Source organism: Carassius carassius, chromosome 39 (assembly GCF_963082965.1).
Source record: "Carassius carassius chromosome 39, fCarCar2.1, whole genome shotgun sequence".
NCBI classification, from domain to species: Eukaryota; Metazoa; Chordata; class Actinopteri; order Cypriniformes; family Cyprinidae; genus Carassius; species Carassius carassius.
This window is the reverse complement of record NC_081793.1, coordinates 19,623,379-19,641,871: the sequence shown is the minus strand read 5'-3', so window position 1 is coordinate 19,641,871 and position 18,493 is coordinate 19,623,379. Positions and strand designations below refer to the sequence as shown.

The following is an 18,493-nucleotide window of genomic DNA, read 5'->3' as shown; positions in this document are numbered from 1 at the left end:
GAATGATCACAAAGACGCAAACAGAGCAGAATTCAGCTTTAGAGTCAATCTTGATGGGCAAATTCTGTCAGCGCAGAATGCCATGTGACCAGTGATATAGAGTAGCACAACAGCAGCTGTGAATGAAGTCTACTCACGGAGACACCGGTTGTTGGTGAAGAACTCTGTGAACTTGTCACACTCTGCTTTTCCGTTTCCACTGTTGCTGCAGTCACACCAAGGTGACACACTGATGCCAGGGGCACGAAGGTAGTTCGGAGTCATCACCGTACCTGTGTCACACATAGCAAGGAGCAAAGTTCAAAGGTCATGTATGTTGAAAACAAGGACGTTTATAAAATGAGATTCTAACAAGAGAGTTGCTGTGTCTCAAAACCTAGCAAGAAGCCATTAGCATCAGACAGCATCAGGGATCATTAGGGTATAAAACATTCTTTAACATCACATTAAGCAGATCTGTAGTCCATGTACAATCATAAGTGAAATACGCAGTGGACACTTAAAAGTATGTGAAAGTCATTAAATACAAAATATTAGGTCAAGTGGCATTTACAAATTAATATCGCCTTTTGCACTCTTTTTCTCAGGACTACCTTTACGGTTCTCAGCATGTTTGCTATGACTTTCATCATTATCATTATTATCCCTACTACTATTCAACAGGGCTGGGGTCAGTGATTTTTTTTTAAAGTAAATACTTTTATTCAGTAACGATGCATTCAATTGATCAAAAGTGACAGTAAACTCATTTATGATGTTACAAAAGATTTCTATGTCAAATAAACGCTTGAAATTTCTATGCATAAAATAAGTTGACATTTGCCATCGTACAACCATGTTTTTCTGTACATTTACCATGGTAGTATCTTTGAAATTAGCTTTTTTATTCATGGCACTCTACGGACCTACAGTAGGTTAATGATATGATACACGTCCAAAAGCCATAGCTCATGAATTTCAGTACCATGGTATAAAGTACCCTATAGTGTACTGTACTGCAAAAAAATCTTTTGGCAAGGTATGGCACACCAAATTTATTGGCTTGAGTTAACTCACCAATAAGACCTGAGTATGCCAGCAGACAATTGGCATAGTTTTCTTTTAGACATCCAGAAATTGAGCGCGCCTCAGTTTGACAGTTGGTAAGGAAGTCAGCTAAACGAGATCTGAAAAAAATTAAGCAGGATGAACAAGAATCCACACGACACATCTCCTCATTAAACCGACTCGCATTGCAAGTGACAGTCCGGCAGTCTTATAACTATAGTCATCTCTTCTCAGACATCATCCAACCCACAGGATAAATAATTAACTAGCTGAAAAGTACAGTGAGCATTCCAACACTTTCCTCCTTACTTTGTGACACATAACACAAGGTGTCTTTTATCATACCTGCAGATGTAGTTGGTCTTGCAGGAGGCTTGTAAGGAGAGACAGTTGGGTTTTTCCTTGTCCTCGTAGGAGCAGGCAGGCACGATGGTCTGACGTCTGCGCTCGGAGCAAGCCGTGTGATCCCCAGAGGGGCAGGAGCAGAAAAGCATGCCATAGCTATGCTTCGGTGGCACCTTGTCGAAGAACTGCCGCAGGGCCTTGTGGCACTTGCGCTTGTTACACACCTCAGTAGTTGAGACTCTACTGGTGCAGGGGCTGATGTAGAAGGAGCGGTACTTCTTACACGTGTCATTCAGGTTGCAGGCCTTGGCGGCGTTCAGGCAGTTGTTGTCCTTCGTAAAGGCCGCCTCACCTATGCAAGCAGACATTTAGAGGTAGAGTTAGGAACTCTACTGGCTGATTTTACTGATGCAAGTGCTGTAAATGTCAAAAAACACTTGCTGAGAGTGGGGCAACTGTTGACCTTTGAGGATTCTCTGTAAACTTCCTCTGGCTGAGGTCATCTCGTAGGGCATTCACAGGAACTAGAGGCCACATGTCAGCCAGTATGTGGTCTGTGCGAGAGTAACTATACTAACTGATATATTTAGTAAAATTACAGAAATCCAAGTATATTTGAAGATGAAGTGCATAAAATACAGTACGTTCTCCTGTCCCAGCTCGGTTTGGAGAGACAATTGTAAATAAGCCATTACAATGAAAGGTGTCAACACTTTGTTTCTGTTGCACTTCCAAAGTTTTACTTATGTTTGTATGAGCTTCCACATACAGCAACAGTGGCTCAACCAATGGTGTGAGTTTGTATCTGTTTGACCAGCTAATGGCAGAGTGTTTTTGGAAACTTTACACACACTATCATTCAAAGTTTTGGCTCAGTAAGATTTTGTAATGTTTATGAAATAGGTTTATTATTCTCACCAAGGCTGCATTTATTTGATCAAAAACAGAGTAAAGCAAGAAGTAGTATTACAATTTAAATTAACTGTTTTCTATTGTAACATATTTTAAATTGTAATTTATTCTTTTGATGGCAAAGCTAAACTTTTATCAGCCATTACTCCAGTCTTCAGCGTCAAATGATAAATCAAAAAACATTTTAATATGGTGTTCAAGAAAAATTTTGGAAATAACTTTTTTTTCAAAACTTTACTGTCACTTTTGGACAATTTAATGTATCATTGACTTATACATATAAAAAAAAAACTGACTCCAAACATTTATGTATTACTAAATATTTCTATTTCATTTGTTCATTCTCAACACCAGTTCATTGTGTCTGAAAATAAAAATCGCTTGAAGGCTATTTTTCTCATTTATTTACAGATCCCACACAAAATGCCCCAAGCATACCTAGACTCAATTTCCAGCCCTTTTTCATGAATTTCCCACCAAGAATTGACATCAACTCGGTTTAAAAATACTTTTTTATTTGTGTAACGTTTGAATCTTTTGCCTGAAGATCATCTGTCAGCTGCTTGTACTGTCACACTTTTCCTTTTGTTTCCCTCCTCTCGATCTTCACAGCATTTGCGTCTCTTGAACAAACAACCTCAGGTGGATGTTTGGCTTTCACAACCCTGAAAACTCTGTTTGCCTTTCCTCTCTCTTTTCTAAGCTGTCTTTTGGTTTTAATACACATTACTATTAGAACACACAGACTGTCAGACTATTTCAGAGCCATGCAAAAAGAAAGAACGTTAGCATGTACTGAATACTGTGCTGAGCATTATCAAAAATAGCTTTAATGATAAAAGATGACATAATAATAATGATCATCTGAATGTGGATTATACTGTCAAGTTTATGACTATCCAATGGTCAATGGTCAGTTATAATGTTTGGCAATATTTATATTTAATATATATTTGTATAATATAAATTATATGATAAAAAACTGACCGATCAGAATCAAGTATTCAGTGAGCCATGTAATAAGTGAGGATATTCTACTTTACCTAATGATGACTCAATCTTCTCTTGGCTTTCCGCTTCAGTAACTCAACTCGCATGTGCATGGAACGCTGCATTTTGCAATTATATGTTTTGATGAGGAATTTGTGCTTATTGTGGGCTTTCACGAGATGACTAGATATGTTTAAACTTGAAAGCAGCCTCGATCCTTGAGGTTAATCACCTATTATCTATTACGAAAACCATTGCTTATGTTTGACAAGCACATTGATATGAGGCTCACAATGGATCCTCACAATGGATCCTCTGCAGGTAATGGGTGCCGTCAGATTATGACGCCTGATTAAAACATCATCATAATCTACTAGAGTCCAGTCCATAAATAAACATCTTCCAAAGTGAAAAGCTGCATGTTTGTAAGAAACAAAATATAATCAAGGCATTTTAACTTTAAACCATCACTTCTGGTCTTCTCTCCTGATTTAGATGACTTTTTCACTGAAAATTATAAATATATTATAAATAGAGGACTCTCTATTTATGCCTTTATGATGAATTTTTTTCTTACAAACACACAGCTTTTCATGTCACAATACATTAACTGATTGTGGATTATTGTGAAGTTTTTATCAGTCTGACTTCTCATTCTAGCGGCACCCATTCACTGCAGAGAATCCATTATTGAGCAAGTGATACAGTGCTAAAGATCTCCAAATTTGTTATGATGAAGTCAAATTCATCTTAGATGGTCTGGAGATGAGTAAATTCCCAGTACATGTTCATTATTTAGGTGACCTATTCCTTTAATAATTTAAAGACCGTAATGCCATGTTGTATTTTGTTAGTGCTGTGATTGTGTTTATAATGACCTCAGCTTACATCCACCATTGTCTTTTGTGTCTTGCCATGTGATCTTCAGAGAACTCCAGTGTAACATGAAATAACAAGCAACAGTGCTTGTGTGTGTTGATGTGGATGTGGCCTCATGCTCAAGCGGAGCGCTCTTTTGTTTATTGCTCTTTGGGGCGCAGGCATAATAAGTGAGCTCTTCGGTCGCTTCCTTAAGTGGCCTGAGAGATTGGGAGTGCTGTAGACACAGAAAGTGCTGATGGCAGAGACCTGGAGCTTTTCTGGCGGATGCTTAATAATCTCACAGCTTTCCTCCAACTGTTCCAATCCAATAAAACACATGCCACTGTATCAAATCAAATCATATGAGGACTCGACCTCCATAATTGAGCTCTCTCTCTCTCTTCCTCTGTGTCTGCCGCTGTCTCTTTCTGCCCATCTCTCCCATCTTCACATTCTTGCCTTAGTCTTACCTTTTAGATCTGTCTTCCTTTTTATTCACCCAACTTTAATTTTCATTCTTCTTTCCTAATTCTTTTCTTTTTCATTCCTTTCATCCTTTTCTCATATATTCTTTTGTTTTTCCTACATCCCTTCTCTTTTTTTCATGTACTTATTTTTTCCCTTCTTATTCTTTTTCTTTCTTGCTTTTCCTTTCTTCCTAACTTCCTTCTCTTTTCTCATTTTTTATTTATTTTTTCTTCCTTTCTTCAATCCATCCTTCCTTCCTGGCTTTGTTTCTTTTTGCTTCCTTCCATCCTTCCTAACATATTTTGTCCCTGTCTCTCGTTTGTTTTAGTTTTCTAACTGTTCAAATTTAGCAAAATACTAAAATTCGCAATCAGAAGTTAGCTATTTTACTACAACATTTCTCATTAAGGCAAGGCAAGTTTATTTATATAGCACATTTCGTACACAATGGTAATTCAAAGTGCTATACATAAAAGAAAGTAAAATAATAATGAAGAAAAATAATAACAAGAATAAAACAAGCAATTTTAAAACTTTTAAAATGATTACAAAATGTACTTATTTAAAATGAATTTAAAACAGTTAGAAAATGATTTTACATAAAAAACAAACAAAAAAAAAAACAGTGAAAATATAGTGCAATCAGTTCGGACATTGCACAGTGCTCATTCAATAAATGCACAGCTAAACAGATGAGTTTTAAGTCTAGATTTAAATGTGACTAGTGTTTTAGCACATCTGATCTCTTCTGGAAGCTGATTCCAACTGTGGCCGGCATAGTAACAAAAGGCGGACTCCCCTTGTTTTGTGTGAACCCTTGGTATTTCTACCTGACTCAATCCTAGTGATCTAAGTGGTCTGTTAGGATTATATTCAGTGAGCATATCTGAAATATATTTCGGTCCTAGGTCATTTAGTGACTTGAACAAGGCATGAACAAGTTTCTCCAAGTCTTGACTGGAAACAAAACATCTAATTCTTGCAATGTTTTTTAAATGATAGTATGCTGATTTAGTTACTGCTTTGACATGACTACTGAAACTAAGGTCTGTCTCCAGAATCACACCAAGATTCCTGACTTGATTTTTAGTTGTTTAACCCCTAGAGTCAAGGATGCATTCACCTTGAACACTTCATCTTTGTTCTAGCCAGGTTAGGCTAGGTAAATCTGGGTATCATCAGCATAGCTGTGATAGGCAATTTGGTTCTTTCTCATTATTTGACTTAATGGGAGCATATACAGGCTAAACAAGAGCGGTGCAAGAATTGACCCTTGTGGGACTCCGCATGTCATGGACGTCCACTTAGACTTATGCTCTCCTATACTCACATAATAGCCTCTCCCTTCTAAGTATGACCTGAACCATTTGAGTACCATCCCAGAAAGCCCGACCCAGTTTTCCAGTCTCTCTAGTAGTATGTTATGATCGACAATGTCAAACGCAGCACTGAGATCTAGCAATACCAGCACCGATATTTTGCCAGAGTCACAATTTAAGCGAATATAATTTATTATCTTAATGAGTGCTATCTCTGTGCTGTGATTCAGTCGAAAACCAGATTAAAAACTGTCCAGGTATCTATTTGAATTTAAGTATTTGTTCATCTGATTAAAAACTACCTTTTCTATAATTTTGCCTATAAAAGGAAGATTAGATATTGGTCTAAAATTGCTCAAAATGGTGTTCTCAATATTGCTCTTTTTCAGGAGGGGCTTAACAACTGCAGTTTTTAAGGAGTTTGGAAATGTCCCAGAAAGAAGTGAGGCGTTCACCACCTCTAAAAGATCTGTTTCTAAGCAGTTAAGCACACTTTTGAAAAAAGATGTGGGAAGTGTGTCAAGATAGCAGGTAGATGATTTTAGGTGCTGCACTATGTCTTCCAGAATTTTGCTATCAGTTGCTGCAAAAACAGACATAGTATCTTTTTGATATTGTGGCATAATCTGTCTGACCTCTGCATTACTTGAGGATGTGCTAATCGCCTTCCTGATATTGATGATCTTCTCAGAAAAGAAGGATGCAAACTCATTGCATTAGTTGTCTGAGAGCATTTCACTGGGAATCTGACTTGGGGGGTTTGTCAGTCTCTCAACAGTGGCAAAAAGAGTACGAGTGTTATTTAAGTTACTGTTTATAAGGTTTGAGAATAAATTCTGTCTAGCTGTGGCTAGTTTCACATTAAAAGCATGAAGGCTGTCTTTATAGATGCTATAGTGAATTTCAAGTTTTGTCTTCCGCCACATCCGCTCTTCTTTTCTGCATTGTCTTTTCATAGTCTGAACTGCTGTTGATCTTCTCCAAACTGATTTCTGTCTGTTTGTTTTCTTACTGACTATGATTGGAGCAATATCATCAATAACATTCTTAACTTTTGAGTTAAATGAATCAAGGAGAATATCAACAGAGTCTGCAGAAATGCTTGGTGTTAAAGATATAGCCTCCATAAATAGTACACTTGTGTTCTCGTTAATGCATCTCCTTCTGACAGAGACCGATCTAGATTCAGTTGTAGCAGACATCAAAATATCAAAGTAAATACAGAAGTGATCAGATAGTGCTATGTCCTTAATAACAATGGATGAAATGTTTAGACCCCTACTGATTATTAAGTCTAGAGCGTGTCCACCTTTGTGTGTGTTGCATTGCAGCTGTCTTCAAGCCATGTTTCATTTAGAAACATAAAACCCAGATTGTTTGTGGTTATAAAGTCATTGATTAGAAATGATTTATTTTTTAGTGAGCGAATCTTTAAAGATGCTAACTTGATGGCTGTGCTTAGTGTCTTTACTTACTATCTTAGTTTGATGCATAATAGGCCGCAGATTAGATGAGTTTGCCTTTCGGCTTGAGAAGGCCTTAGATTTTCTATCACGTGATAAAACTGAAATAGAGAAAGCTACAGGCACACTGGGTTCCTGCTTGTTCTGTAGGCATTTGTGAATGTTGCTGTTATTATAGCGGGGACCCGACACATATCACTGAGAGCTGCTATCAGTTGTTTTTGGTTCACCTTCAGCAGAAAGAGGGTTTGGGCCCTGGCGTTGAGGTAGTGCTCGAAGAGCTCTCGCAGAAGCAGGAACCACAGGCTTTGGTGGTTGTGGGGCCCGCCGTTTTTTTTGTTGATATCTGCGGGCTTGCAGCAAATGAGTGAGAGAGTTTAGTCTCAGCATACACCAATTCCTCCATTTTCTGTGAAAAGCACAGAAGTGGAGATGCCTGAGAAAGGGATAATATGTCTGGTGAGATGGGCTGTGTCTCTGGTGTTTCCGGTGGCTGTGATATGTTGTCCTGGCTTCCCTGGCTGTTTTCCAGAAAGTCATCCATGGGTGCTAAGTCTTGTAGCTGTTTTGATACATCACAGTCAATCTGTGAGGAGCTCTGTGGGCAGGGCTCAGCCGGGATAGTGTCTATCAGCAGTGCTTGTTTTAACTGCATGGTGTTATCAGTGTCCTTGTGGGATATGTCAACCACATGATGACTCGGACCCGGTGTGTGTGTGCTGAATGGATTGACACACTCTGCTGAAGGATGACGGAGGGAAAAGTAGATATTGTCCTTAAACACTCTAGCACCAAGTTTGTTTTGGTGGAGGCCATCCGGTTTAAACAATTGTCTATGGCCCCAGAAAAATTTAAGTTGTCAATGAAATTCACTCCTTTTATATTACAAGATCTTTGTAGCCATGTGTTTAGCCCAAGCATCCGTGAAAACATATTTGTTCCCCTTGCTGGGAGTGGTCCACTGATGAACGACTGAACTTTGAGTCTTCGAAGTGTTTCAAAGAGTTCACTGAAGTCCTTCTTAAGGAGTTCTGACTGCTCTTTCCGAATATCATTCTTCCCCACATGGATGATGATTCGATTTGCAGTCTTGTGCTTCATCAGAATGTTCTGAAGTTCCTTGTTCACATCAGAGATCGTTGCTTGAGGAAGGCAGCATGTTGTTGTAGTCCTGCTACGGATGTTTCTGATAACAGAGTCACCCACTATCAGAGTCCTTGGCTCGGCTGCGCTCTGAGCTGAATGCCACTGTCTGTTAGTAGTGGTGTTAGCTGCTGGTTGATCCAATAGATGTTTAATCACATTTGGGGTTTCCTCACCCACATTCATTAATTAATTAGTATTTATGTTGAAATGGTTTTGTTAACGAGAAACTCGTGACAATCTGATGTCTCGTGTTCCTTTGGGTCTCGCTCCCTGTTTGTGCCATCGATTAGTGTGGTGATCAGTTTCGGCTTGTTCCTCTACACTTGGTATAAACTGTTTAGATTCAGAAGTTTCATGGGACTCACCGGCTGTATGCTGAGAGGGTCCATGACGACGGTCTGCTAAGTGTTCCGTCTGTTTTGGAAGTCCAGCAAGTAACTTTGTTTCAAGAATCACAATCCTTTGTAGAAGTTTGCAGCAGTTCATGCAACAAGTAGATCCAACAGGAGGCATTTTTTCTCTCTTCTGTTTGAATGTATAGGCAGTTGTTTTCCCGTCTCCGGAATGTAAGCTGGTGGCAGTGGGAGGCAAAGTTTTCTTTTTGTAGTATTATTCCAGTCCCAAAGAGTTTTTAGTTTTAGCGTTTGTGCCAAAAATCTGTTGTTTGAGCACTGTGCTGATCTGCTGATGTAGAAATCTTAGAAATAAGAAGCAAAGCGCAGAGCAGTAAGCTAGAACGTCCGAACGGTAGCAAAGCCGGAAGCAATATTAGGACTTATTCCAAGACTAAATGATCAAATCTATTTTTTTTGTGCTTTATTCCTAATGTATGTCAACAGCTCATCTCATTTGTTTCTTTATTTTACAAGATACTTAATAACGAGACACTTAATTTAATACTTAAATGAAACATGAACTGAAAACTGTGCCTCCTGGGCTGTGAAAGAGCAATAAAATGTATCTTTGGGTAATTTGGTGTATATGGTGATTCTTTTTAGAAATGAAGCTAATGAGCTGATTGGACCAGAACTTTCTATCAATTAATGAAAGTGCCCTCGTAGCAGAATGAGAGTTTGTTACAAGAGAAAACCGCTAGTTATAAGCTTTGTGTAAAGGACTACGCTGAAACTGCTGTCTAGGGACATTTAATGGCCCTCTGAAGTGATGCCTGCCACTGGCTGACCTCTGGATCTTGCTTTAGGGATTTCCCCAGTCCAGTTGATATTTGAAAATATCCAGTGGATGTGGAGTCGATTGATTTATTGATGAGTGTCTTGTACCCAAAAGAAATGATGAACGCACTGATCCGTGTATGTTTACAGAGCAGATCCATCTGGAACTGATGCAGCTCTGCTCAAAAAGGCCGGCAGTTTCAGGCATCGATCAAACGACTGGCGAGGTGAAATGTTTTTTTTTTTGCTGTTGTAGTCTCAAAATTAGTATTTATGTTGAAATGGTTTTGTTAACGTTTGAAATCATTGTATGGTGTACTGGTAATCTAATGGGTAGTTTACACTTGAGATTGTGAACTGCTGACCCCTAATAGGCTGATGTTATGGACACTTTAGCCAGTTCCCGACAGTGCTGGCATATTAATATGACCACAAATAATTAGGATTTGGGGGTCCAGTGGTGTATTTGATACTTCAGAGGTGCAGTGAAATTCCAGCAACTTCTTGGAGATTTACCCTACTGGGGAGCTGCTATTGTGACAGTGAGAATGGAGGGAGTCACATGACTGCTGGATGTTTGACTATGTGTGTTTTGAAAGTGAGAGACGGAAAGCTTTTAAAGCCTGAGACTGTGTGCTAAGAGAGTAAATGATGACTAGGGACTATATATGTGTGTGTGGCTGTGCATGTCCAACCGCCAGACAATTAAATCAACGTAAAATCTCATGAGTTGAATGAATAAAGTGTATAGTGTTGATGGCTTTCAATCCAGAAGAAAAATCAATGTCTAATAAGACATACAACTGATATTTAATGTTTTACCATCAACAACTGCCAAGTAATTTCCCTCTGGGGCTCTGCCTTCAATTTACATACATTAGCAGTAAAACATACAAGCCACTATTTATTAATCTGTGAGAAACAGAGCCAAGACTGCGCCATTAATAAATTGAGAATGAAATAATGATGCATGAGGGGTGTAAAATGAACACTCTCTGAGTGCCAAATGCATGTCAGATTGCCTTCGACAGTTAAATAATATGGAGAAACTCGTCAGTTTGCCAGACATGATTTAACCTGAATTCAAAGAATGATCATCTGACCTTGACAGATGTGAGATTTTCCAGTCAAAGACACATATAGCTGTTGCAACTATCATGTCCTGTAACAATTTTTATCTCCAAAGGATTATCTAGGATGCTTAAAGTGACAAAGACATGTGCTGTTATACACATGCAAGTGAAAATCACTTAATAATACCACTGTCATAGGGACAACATTAGTTTGATAAAATAATAACAGAATTTGTATTCATATTAATAGTAGTAGTAGTATAAATAGTAATAGTAGTAGTAAAAATGCAAAGTCATTTTTATTTTAATGTGAGAGAGTCAAATCAAAGAAAAAAACGAAATACTACAGGGACAAAAATATTTAACAGTAATAATAATAATAATGAGGATGATGCAAAATACTTTATTATTATTATTAAGTATTTATTATTAAGTATATTCATATTTCATTATGACTGGTATTTTATGCTATTTTTAGTTTAAAAAATAAATTTGTTATAAAACACCATTGACAATGTATTATTTCAAGTCTTGTAAAATAAATTCTCAAGTCGTCTGTTGTTGGGAGGTAAATTCATTTTAGACCCTGCATTCATCCTCTCTTTGTCCACTGACAAACATTACAATATAGTCAAAAGCAGCACAGTAACACTCAAGCGTGTTCCAAATCAGACTTGTTTGGACATGAACATAGATGTTTTTCCTGAAAAAGAACTTGAATGGCTAAGGAGAAAAGGAGCTAAAGTTGGCCGCAGGTATATAATATGTGATAAATCCACTGATGAATGCAGGCACGGTCTTAAAAGAGAGCAACCTCCCCCTCCCATTCACATTCCCACAATATTGGACTCAGGAAATTGTAACTAAAGGCTTCATACATCACAAACATTGAAGCACACATCCACAGCGGGGGACCAGTCTTTATAGGGACTGACAGCATAGAACTATCAACTCAGCCTATTAGAATAAAGGATTTCCTCTTTCTCTCCCTAGGCTTCTCTCCAAAATCCACTCCAAAAGATTTGTATTATATATGTTTGACAGCCAATACAATCTCAGGCTATTCAGTCTTTACTCTTCTCCTGTGTGTAGTTGTTTGAGTCTTTCTGTGTGTGTGTGTGTCATTGTATGTCCTTAATCTAAGTGGTGACAGATGACGTGACTTTAGGTGACCTGAAATGCTACGGTCACGCAAGCTCACACAGTACTGCAGTGCAAGCACTTTATGATCAGTAAAAAAAAAAACATAGGCAGCAGTGTCGTTTACAGATACTGCATCAGATATCAACAGCATTTGATTTGAAAATATGAACAGTTGTGCTGTAATATACAGCACATTGCTTTTGACCTGTTTAATGATGTGAAGTTAATAACGCTAACCTTTTGTTATGACAAGGTCAATGACATACAGATACAGCTTTATGAATTATGACCTCTCAGCCCGTCACGTTTCAGAACTTATGATGCAGATCATGTCTTTTCATACATTAATGCAACAAAGGACTGATATTTATTCAACTGATTTGCTCAATAGAAAACTAAATTGTATTTTTGGGGGGAATAGTGAGTGTGGATTTGAAAACTAATTTATTTCTTTGATCGATTGAGAATTGAAAGTCCGTTGCATTTGTTACCTTGCTTAAACTTCTACATATTACAGAATAGCTTTAACCGGGATTTTGAATAGTTTAAATTCTATTCTTTTAATTCTATTCACCAAAAAGAGATTTAGGTTCATTCACCAATTAATTGGTTGACTCTTTAAGTAAAATTATTACACCATTGGTGGCTTAATTTGGTGTATTATAAGTATTTGTTCAACAACTGTTCATGACTGAAACACTATAAACTACACTAATTTAAAATACAGATTTAAATAAAGGATTTTTGGTAACACTTGAACCCTGTATTTATAATACACTATAAGGGTATTCTTAAGGCGTTATAATTAATGAATAATGCATTATAAAAAACCTTATAATATGTTTTATCATCTCATAAATATTCATAAGAACAGTTTTAATGTATTATAATTGTATTCATTATTGAAGTTCCTACTCAAGACTGACTTGACTGAATGCTTGCTAAGAATAGGTTTATTTATTTTATGTAAATGTATTTTATTTATAAAACTTTATATTGCACTGTTAGTGGCCATTTACGCAGAAACCATTTTTGCTTTGATAAACATGAGACAGGCATTGGTATGGAGTAAAAAAAAAGTTTAAATATGTTATGCAATGCATGTCTCTGTAAAACTGAACTTCTTTTAACTTGAGAACCATGTTTTTAGAATGGCATGTCTTGCACGAGTCATTGCAAAATATGCAAGCACAATAATCAAATACATCTGTCTAATAAGTTTACATATAGAAAACCAATGGAAAAGTAAAAAGCAATGGAAAAATGCATTCGGTGTAAACAGCTTCTTAAGGTCATTAATTGTCTCCTTTCCTTTTTGAAGAATCAAGAAATTTAGTCAGGAATAAGCTTTTTGAATCAATTCTGAAAACCTGGAATTGGAATACTTTTTAATGCAACTCTTTTATGTTGCTCCAGTGTGTTTTGAATTTTAGGCTTCTTTTATGAATTTTCCTCCTTTTTTGTCACACTTGACAGAGTTATTGATGCTGAATGATTTGTAATCAAGCATCCAGGCATTTGTAATTACCAATGCTTGAGCTGTACATAAAACAGCATGCACACGCTTTAAATGCCATTTTTGCCTCCAAGCCAACATATTTTTTATAGTGTGAGATGAAAGGGATTTGTGTGTTTCTCGATATTTACATGCTCATCTCATAGCAGAGCTTTATCTAATGTGAAAAAATGTCTAGTTCTATACAAAAATGAAACCGTTTTCCTTCTTCAGGCTGTTCAGCAGTTGGTTGGGATTCATGAACCGTACTGCTCTGGCATCCATGTCAATGATGTGAAATGAGATTGGAAATCAAATTGCACTTCCAAACAATAACTGCTGACAAGGCCATTTTTCACATTTTATAACCTCTTCCTCTCTTCTAGGCTTTTTGTGATTCATGCCAATACCCACTGAAGGTTTGAATTGATTTTCTTAAAACAGATTATGGCAATTACGCATATGAATTTTATCACGCTGAATGTTTAAAACAATGACAGGATTTACTGTCTTTATGGAGACAGTAAGTAAAACACATCCAGAAATAAATTAGCCAGACAATAAAGGCATTTTAAAAATATATGTAATAACATTGAAAAGTATTTTAATTTAGTATCCATCAGATTCCTTTATAATTGCCCCATTACTTCTTTCAATAGACTCTCTGTCTGTTTCACATTCAGTCAAACTATTTCTCTGGATGAGCTGTGTGACTGAATACAACCAAATTTATGCAACTCATGAAAGGAAGTAGACCGTCTTGCATGAGAAGATGTGGACTCTCAGCTCTCAATGCATTTCAGTTCTCTTAGAAGACAGGGCCACATGGGACTTATTACTACATTCTGGACCTGCCCAAAGGTGTGAATAATTCAGATGGCTGGGGCAACTTTAGCTCTGCATGTGAGAGAAAATGGACACCATTGTATCTCCATCTCTCCTTCCTGTGAGACCGCAGTGCACTGCATCAGAAGGCCATCAGAAACAGGGATGTGTACTTCATTTCCAGATAACAGGTCTGTTTGACTTGAATGATGAAATATGAGGTGACCTAAACCAATGATACTGTACATTTGCCCTTCTTTAGGACAGTATAGCAGCAATTACACACACACACACACACACACACACACACACACAAATACACTATTGTTGAAAGGTTTGAGGCCAGTAATATACTGTGTATATATATATATATATATATATATATATATATATATTTGTTTTTTTTTTGTTTTTTTATTAATAATGCATTATTTAGCAATGATGCATTAAATTAATCTCAAATGACAGTAAAGACGTTTGCATTTCGCCATAAATATTAGCAAAAGAAATAATCATGATCCTTAAAGAATCATGGGATTTTCACAGTTTTCATAACAATTTTAAGCAGCGCAACTTTTATAATAATAAAATAACAGAAATGTTTCTTGAGATCCAAATAATTATTTTTCATTCTTTATTTTACAACACATTTTAAATGGTAACTATTTACAATAAAGGCCAAGATCCGCTCAGAATCATAAGATAAGAAAAAATTTGAATGATTTCTGAAGGATCATGGGACACTGAAGACTGGATTGCATCACAGGATTAATTTTGTGATAATATTTCACAGTATTACAGTTTTTCTGATAAAACAGATACAGCTTTAGTGAGCATAAGTTACTTCTTTCAAAATATAAAAAAATATGTCATCAACACTTTTTGAACAGTAGTGTGTGTGTGTGTGTGTGTGTGTGTGTGTGTGTGTGTGTGTGTGTGTGTGTGTGTGTGTGTGTGTGTCTCAAATGCTATACATGCTAAACCAAATGGCTCATTTTGACATAACATATGATTGTGAGTAGCTTGCATAGTATAGTGACACAAATTTATACTGTAGCTTTTTGTGAACACTCTATTATTGACAAGCTTGCAGACAAAAGATGGGACATGAGAAAATCAATTAACAAGGCAAGGAACGTCATTCATCCTTATAAACTGATAGGAGTGGCTGATAACAAAACATTTTATTTTCCAGCCTTCATTATGATCTTTGGTTCCACACATTTATTTGACCCAAAAATGACTTTCTTTTTTCTGTAGAACACAAAAGTTATTTTGAAGAATGTTCAAAACCATACAAGTAGGTTCCAGACATAAGTAGATATGTTTCACAAAATGTTCCACAGAAGTAAAATCCACGCTGGTTCGGAATGACATTTCATTTTTGGGTGAACTATCCCTTTCATTTTCCATGCAGTTCAACTATTTATTAATCCAGCAGTGGCTGCTGTTCTCTTTGTCTTCATTGCTTCAGCTCCTCACTGATCAGGTGGCACAACTCTCGCTCTACAGTGACAGTATGATCATTCTTTGTCTCTCATGACCGCTTCTTTATTGATTTATGGAAAGGACCATTTTAATTCAAACACTGCTAGGCGAATAAATCACAGTGGTTATTTGGTCTAAATATCTCATGATTAATGGCACAATAAATATGTTTCTTTTGCCATAGCACTGAAAGACGAAGAAAGTGCCATATGATCTACAGTATGCCCATTAATGTTTTAGACATATAAAAACCTAGTGTACATAAAAGGGTAGTTCACCAAAAAATGACAATTCTGTCATCATTTACTCATGTTGTTTCACAACTTGTTTCGTTAAATCCACAAAAACAATTTTCCTCATAAAGAAAGAAGGTCATATGGATTTGGAACGACATACAGGTAAGTAAATCATGACAGAGTGCTCATTTTTGAGTAAACAATCCCTTTAACTGTGGAAAACCTAATAAGCTTTATAACCTACACTGAGATGCCTGCCTACTGGCAATCACTGTACAATTCAGTTCAATTCTGCCTGACCCTTTTGGCTACCTTTTCACTAAACAGGGCATGTCTTTGCTCTTTCATATGGCAGATTTTTGCCCCTCCCTTTTTCTCATGATCCCATAGCTCAAGGGGATCTGTTACTAAAGCCCCAAACCCACAAAAGCTATGTAGAGGTTGTACCATCAAATAAAACAGAAAGTGCCTGTACAGCAGATTGCATATAGATGCATCCTGGACAAAGATTCTGCAGTTCCAACAATACCCATTTAACTGAGGCATCAAGTCCGTAAACCCAGCTTCTTATAAACATGACGCAAAACGTGTGTGATTATTCGATCTGTTTTGACTGCTATTACCTCATGATGCATCTTCATGGAGAATTTTACGTTTGTTAGAGTTTAAAATGCTAAGTTGGAGGGTAAACTGTCTTGCTCAGCAATTATTAGCCGTTTAATGCGGCCATTCATATTGATCTCAGTTATGTTTCTGACAGGAAGTGTAACCTGAACACATTTACTGAAACATTGGCGTTTTTGCATTAGAGCCCAGGACAGCTACAATTAGATGAGCAGGCATTTCTGTTAGGGCTATGAAAAGAGTTTGAGAAAGCTGATACTCTGTTGGCTATGTTTTTGTCTATTAGCTCGGGTTCATGTTTCCCTCAAGGATATTCAGCGCTGACAATCTTGTGCAGGTCTCTGCCATAGAGTCTAAGTCAACTCTCAAGTCTCTCACTAAGTCAACTCGTTTGACACAAGTTGAAACTATTCTATTAAAACTATTCTAGTTATTAGAAATGTATTTTAATGTTTCTTATTTGTAAGGCACTTTTGGATTAAAATGTCTTCTAAAGCATGGGTATCAAACTGGGAAGCTCGTCAAAAGTTCCAAAAAAAGTCACTATAAATAAATTTGGCATAGAAACATATTTTCATGCTAGTAAATTTCATCAGCAGCTACATAGAAATACATCAAATTAAACATTACATTTTTAAGTCTGAAATAGTATTTTCTTGTACAAACATACTGCAAAAACGTATGTTGCAAAGAAAGAATTTAATAATTTAGCTTTCTAAAGAATGGCCAGAAATGAATCACAGTTACTTTTCTGTATCGACAGCCATAGTTTTATTTTTTTCTTCAGGTCTATACACATAATTGTATATATAACAGTATAAATGGCTACTGTTCTAAGACAATTTTTGTCAAGTTAAAATTTTGTCAATAGCCTTTAGTTTATCATTTTTTGTTTTAATAAAAAAAATATAGATATATATTATTATTTTATTAATCTTACATCATAATAATATTTAAAAAACTATAAACCCTACTTATCACAAATTGCTTGTGATGTTTCTCATTTGTAAGTTACTTTGAATAAAAACATCTGCTACTGTACACGACTAAATGTAAATATAATCACTTTCCAAGAAAAACAGAATTCAGAAACAGAAACACATACATGAAAAAAGAGTAATAAAATGAAAAACAACATACATAATGTCAGAGATTAATAAAATACAGGAAGAAAGTGTCTAATGAAATAAAGGTAAAACAAATCAAACAAACAAAGGAAGCTACTGTCCCATACCTTAGATGACATCTTAGTAACCTCTCCTAGCCTATACCTTCACATCACTTGAGGTTTAATAATGGAGATCAGACATTGTGTATTTGGTTCCAGTGCAGAATAGTTTGAATTTTTTATCTGGTGGATCGCTCCAAACAAACAATATCTAAATGAAAAAGGACAGCCATTGCTGTTTTGAAAGGAAATTAGGAGGAAACCAAGAACTAATAAGTTTTCTTTGCAGCTGTTAACCCTGAGAAGAACATATGTTTTTGGTTTAAAAGCAGGGTTACTGAAGAGTCATCATTTAGAAGGAATAGACAAGGATCAGGATCAAGCTTCAGTTCCAAAAGTTGTGATAAAATAGCAGAGACATTGACCCCAAAAATTGAAGATCGGGGGACATTTCCATAATACATTTAAAAAACATCATATATAAAAAAAAAAACACTGTTATATTTGTCGTACACAGGGTAAGAAATAAGTTTCATCCTACATAATTCAATTTTTTAATTTTCAAAGATGTATAATATATTGAACTACATTTTAGTTTATCAGCTTTTGAGCAGGATTTCAGGACAAGGTTATTGGATTATAGGCAGATTATAACAAGACTGCAGATTTTGGAATGTCCTTAGCCCTGACTCATCATAGATATTCTCTAAAGTGTTAA

General features: G+C 36.4%; 1 protein-coding gene across 1 annotated transcript in view; it reads right to left on the bottom strand.

The window, feature by feature from the left end:
* Nucleotides 1-18,493, bottom strand: part of gfra1b (gdnf family receptor alpha 1b) — a 37,205-nt gene that overhangs the window by 6,796 nt on the left and 11,916 nt on the right. Inside the window, exons 4-6 of the mRNA XM_059531094.1 lie at nt 1,393-1,744; nt 1,057-1,166; nt 138-272 (exon numbers count right to left, since the gene is read on the bottom strand). Of these exons, the coding sequence (XP_059387077.1) occupies nt 138-272; nt 1,057-1,166; nt 1,393-1,744 (597 nt within the window). The remainder of the gene's footprint in view (nt 1-137; nt 273-1,056; nt 1,167-1,392; nt 1,745-18,493) is intronic.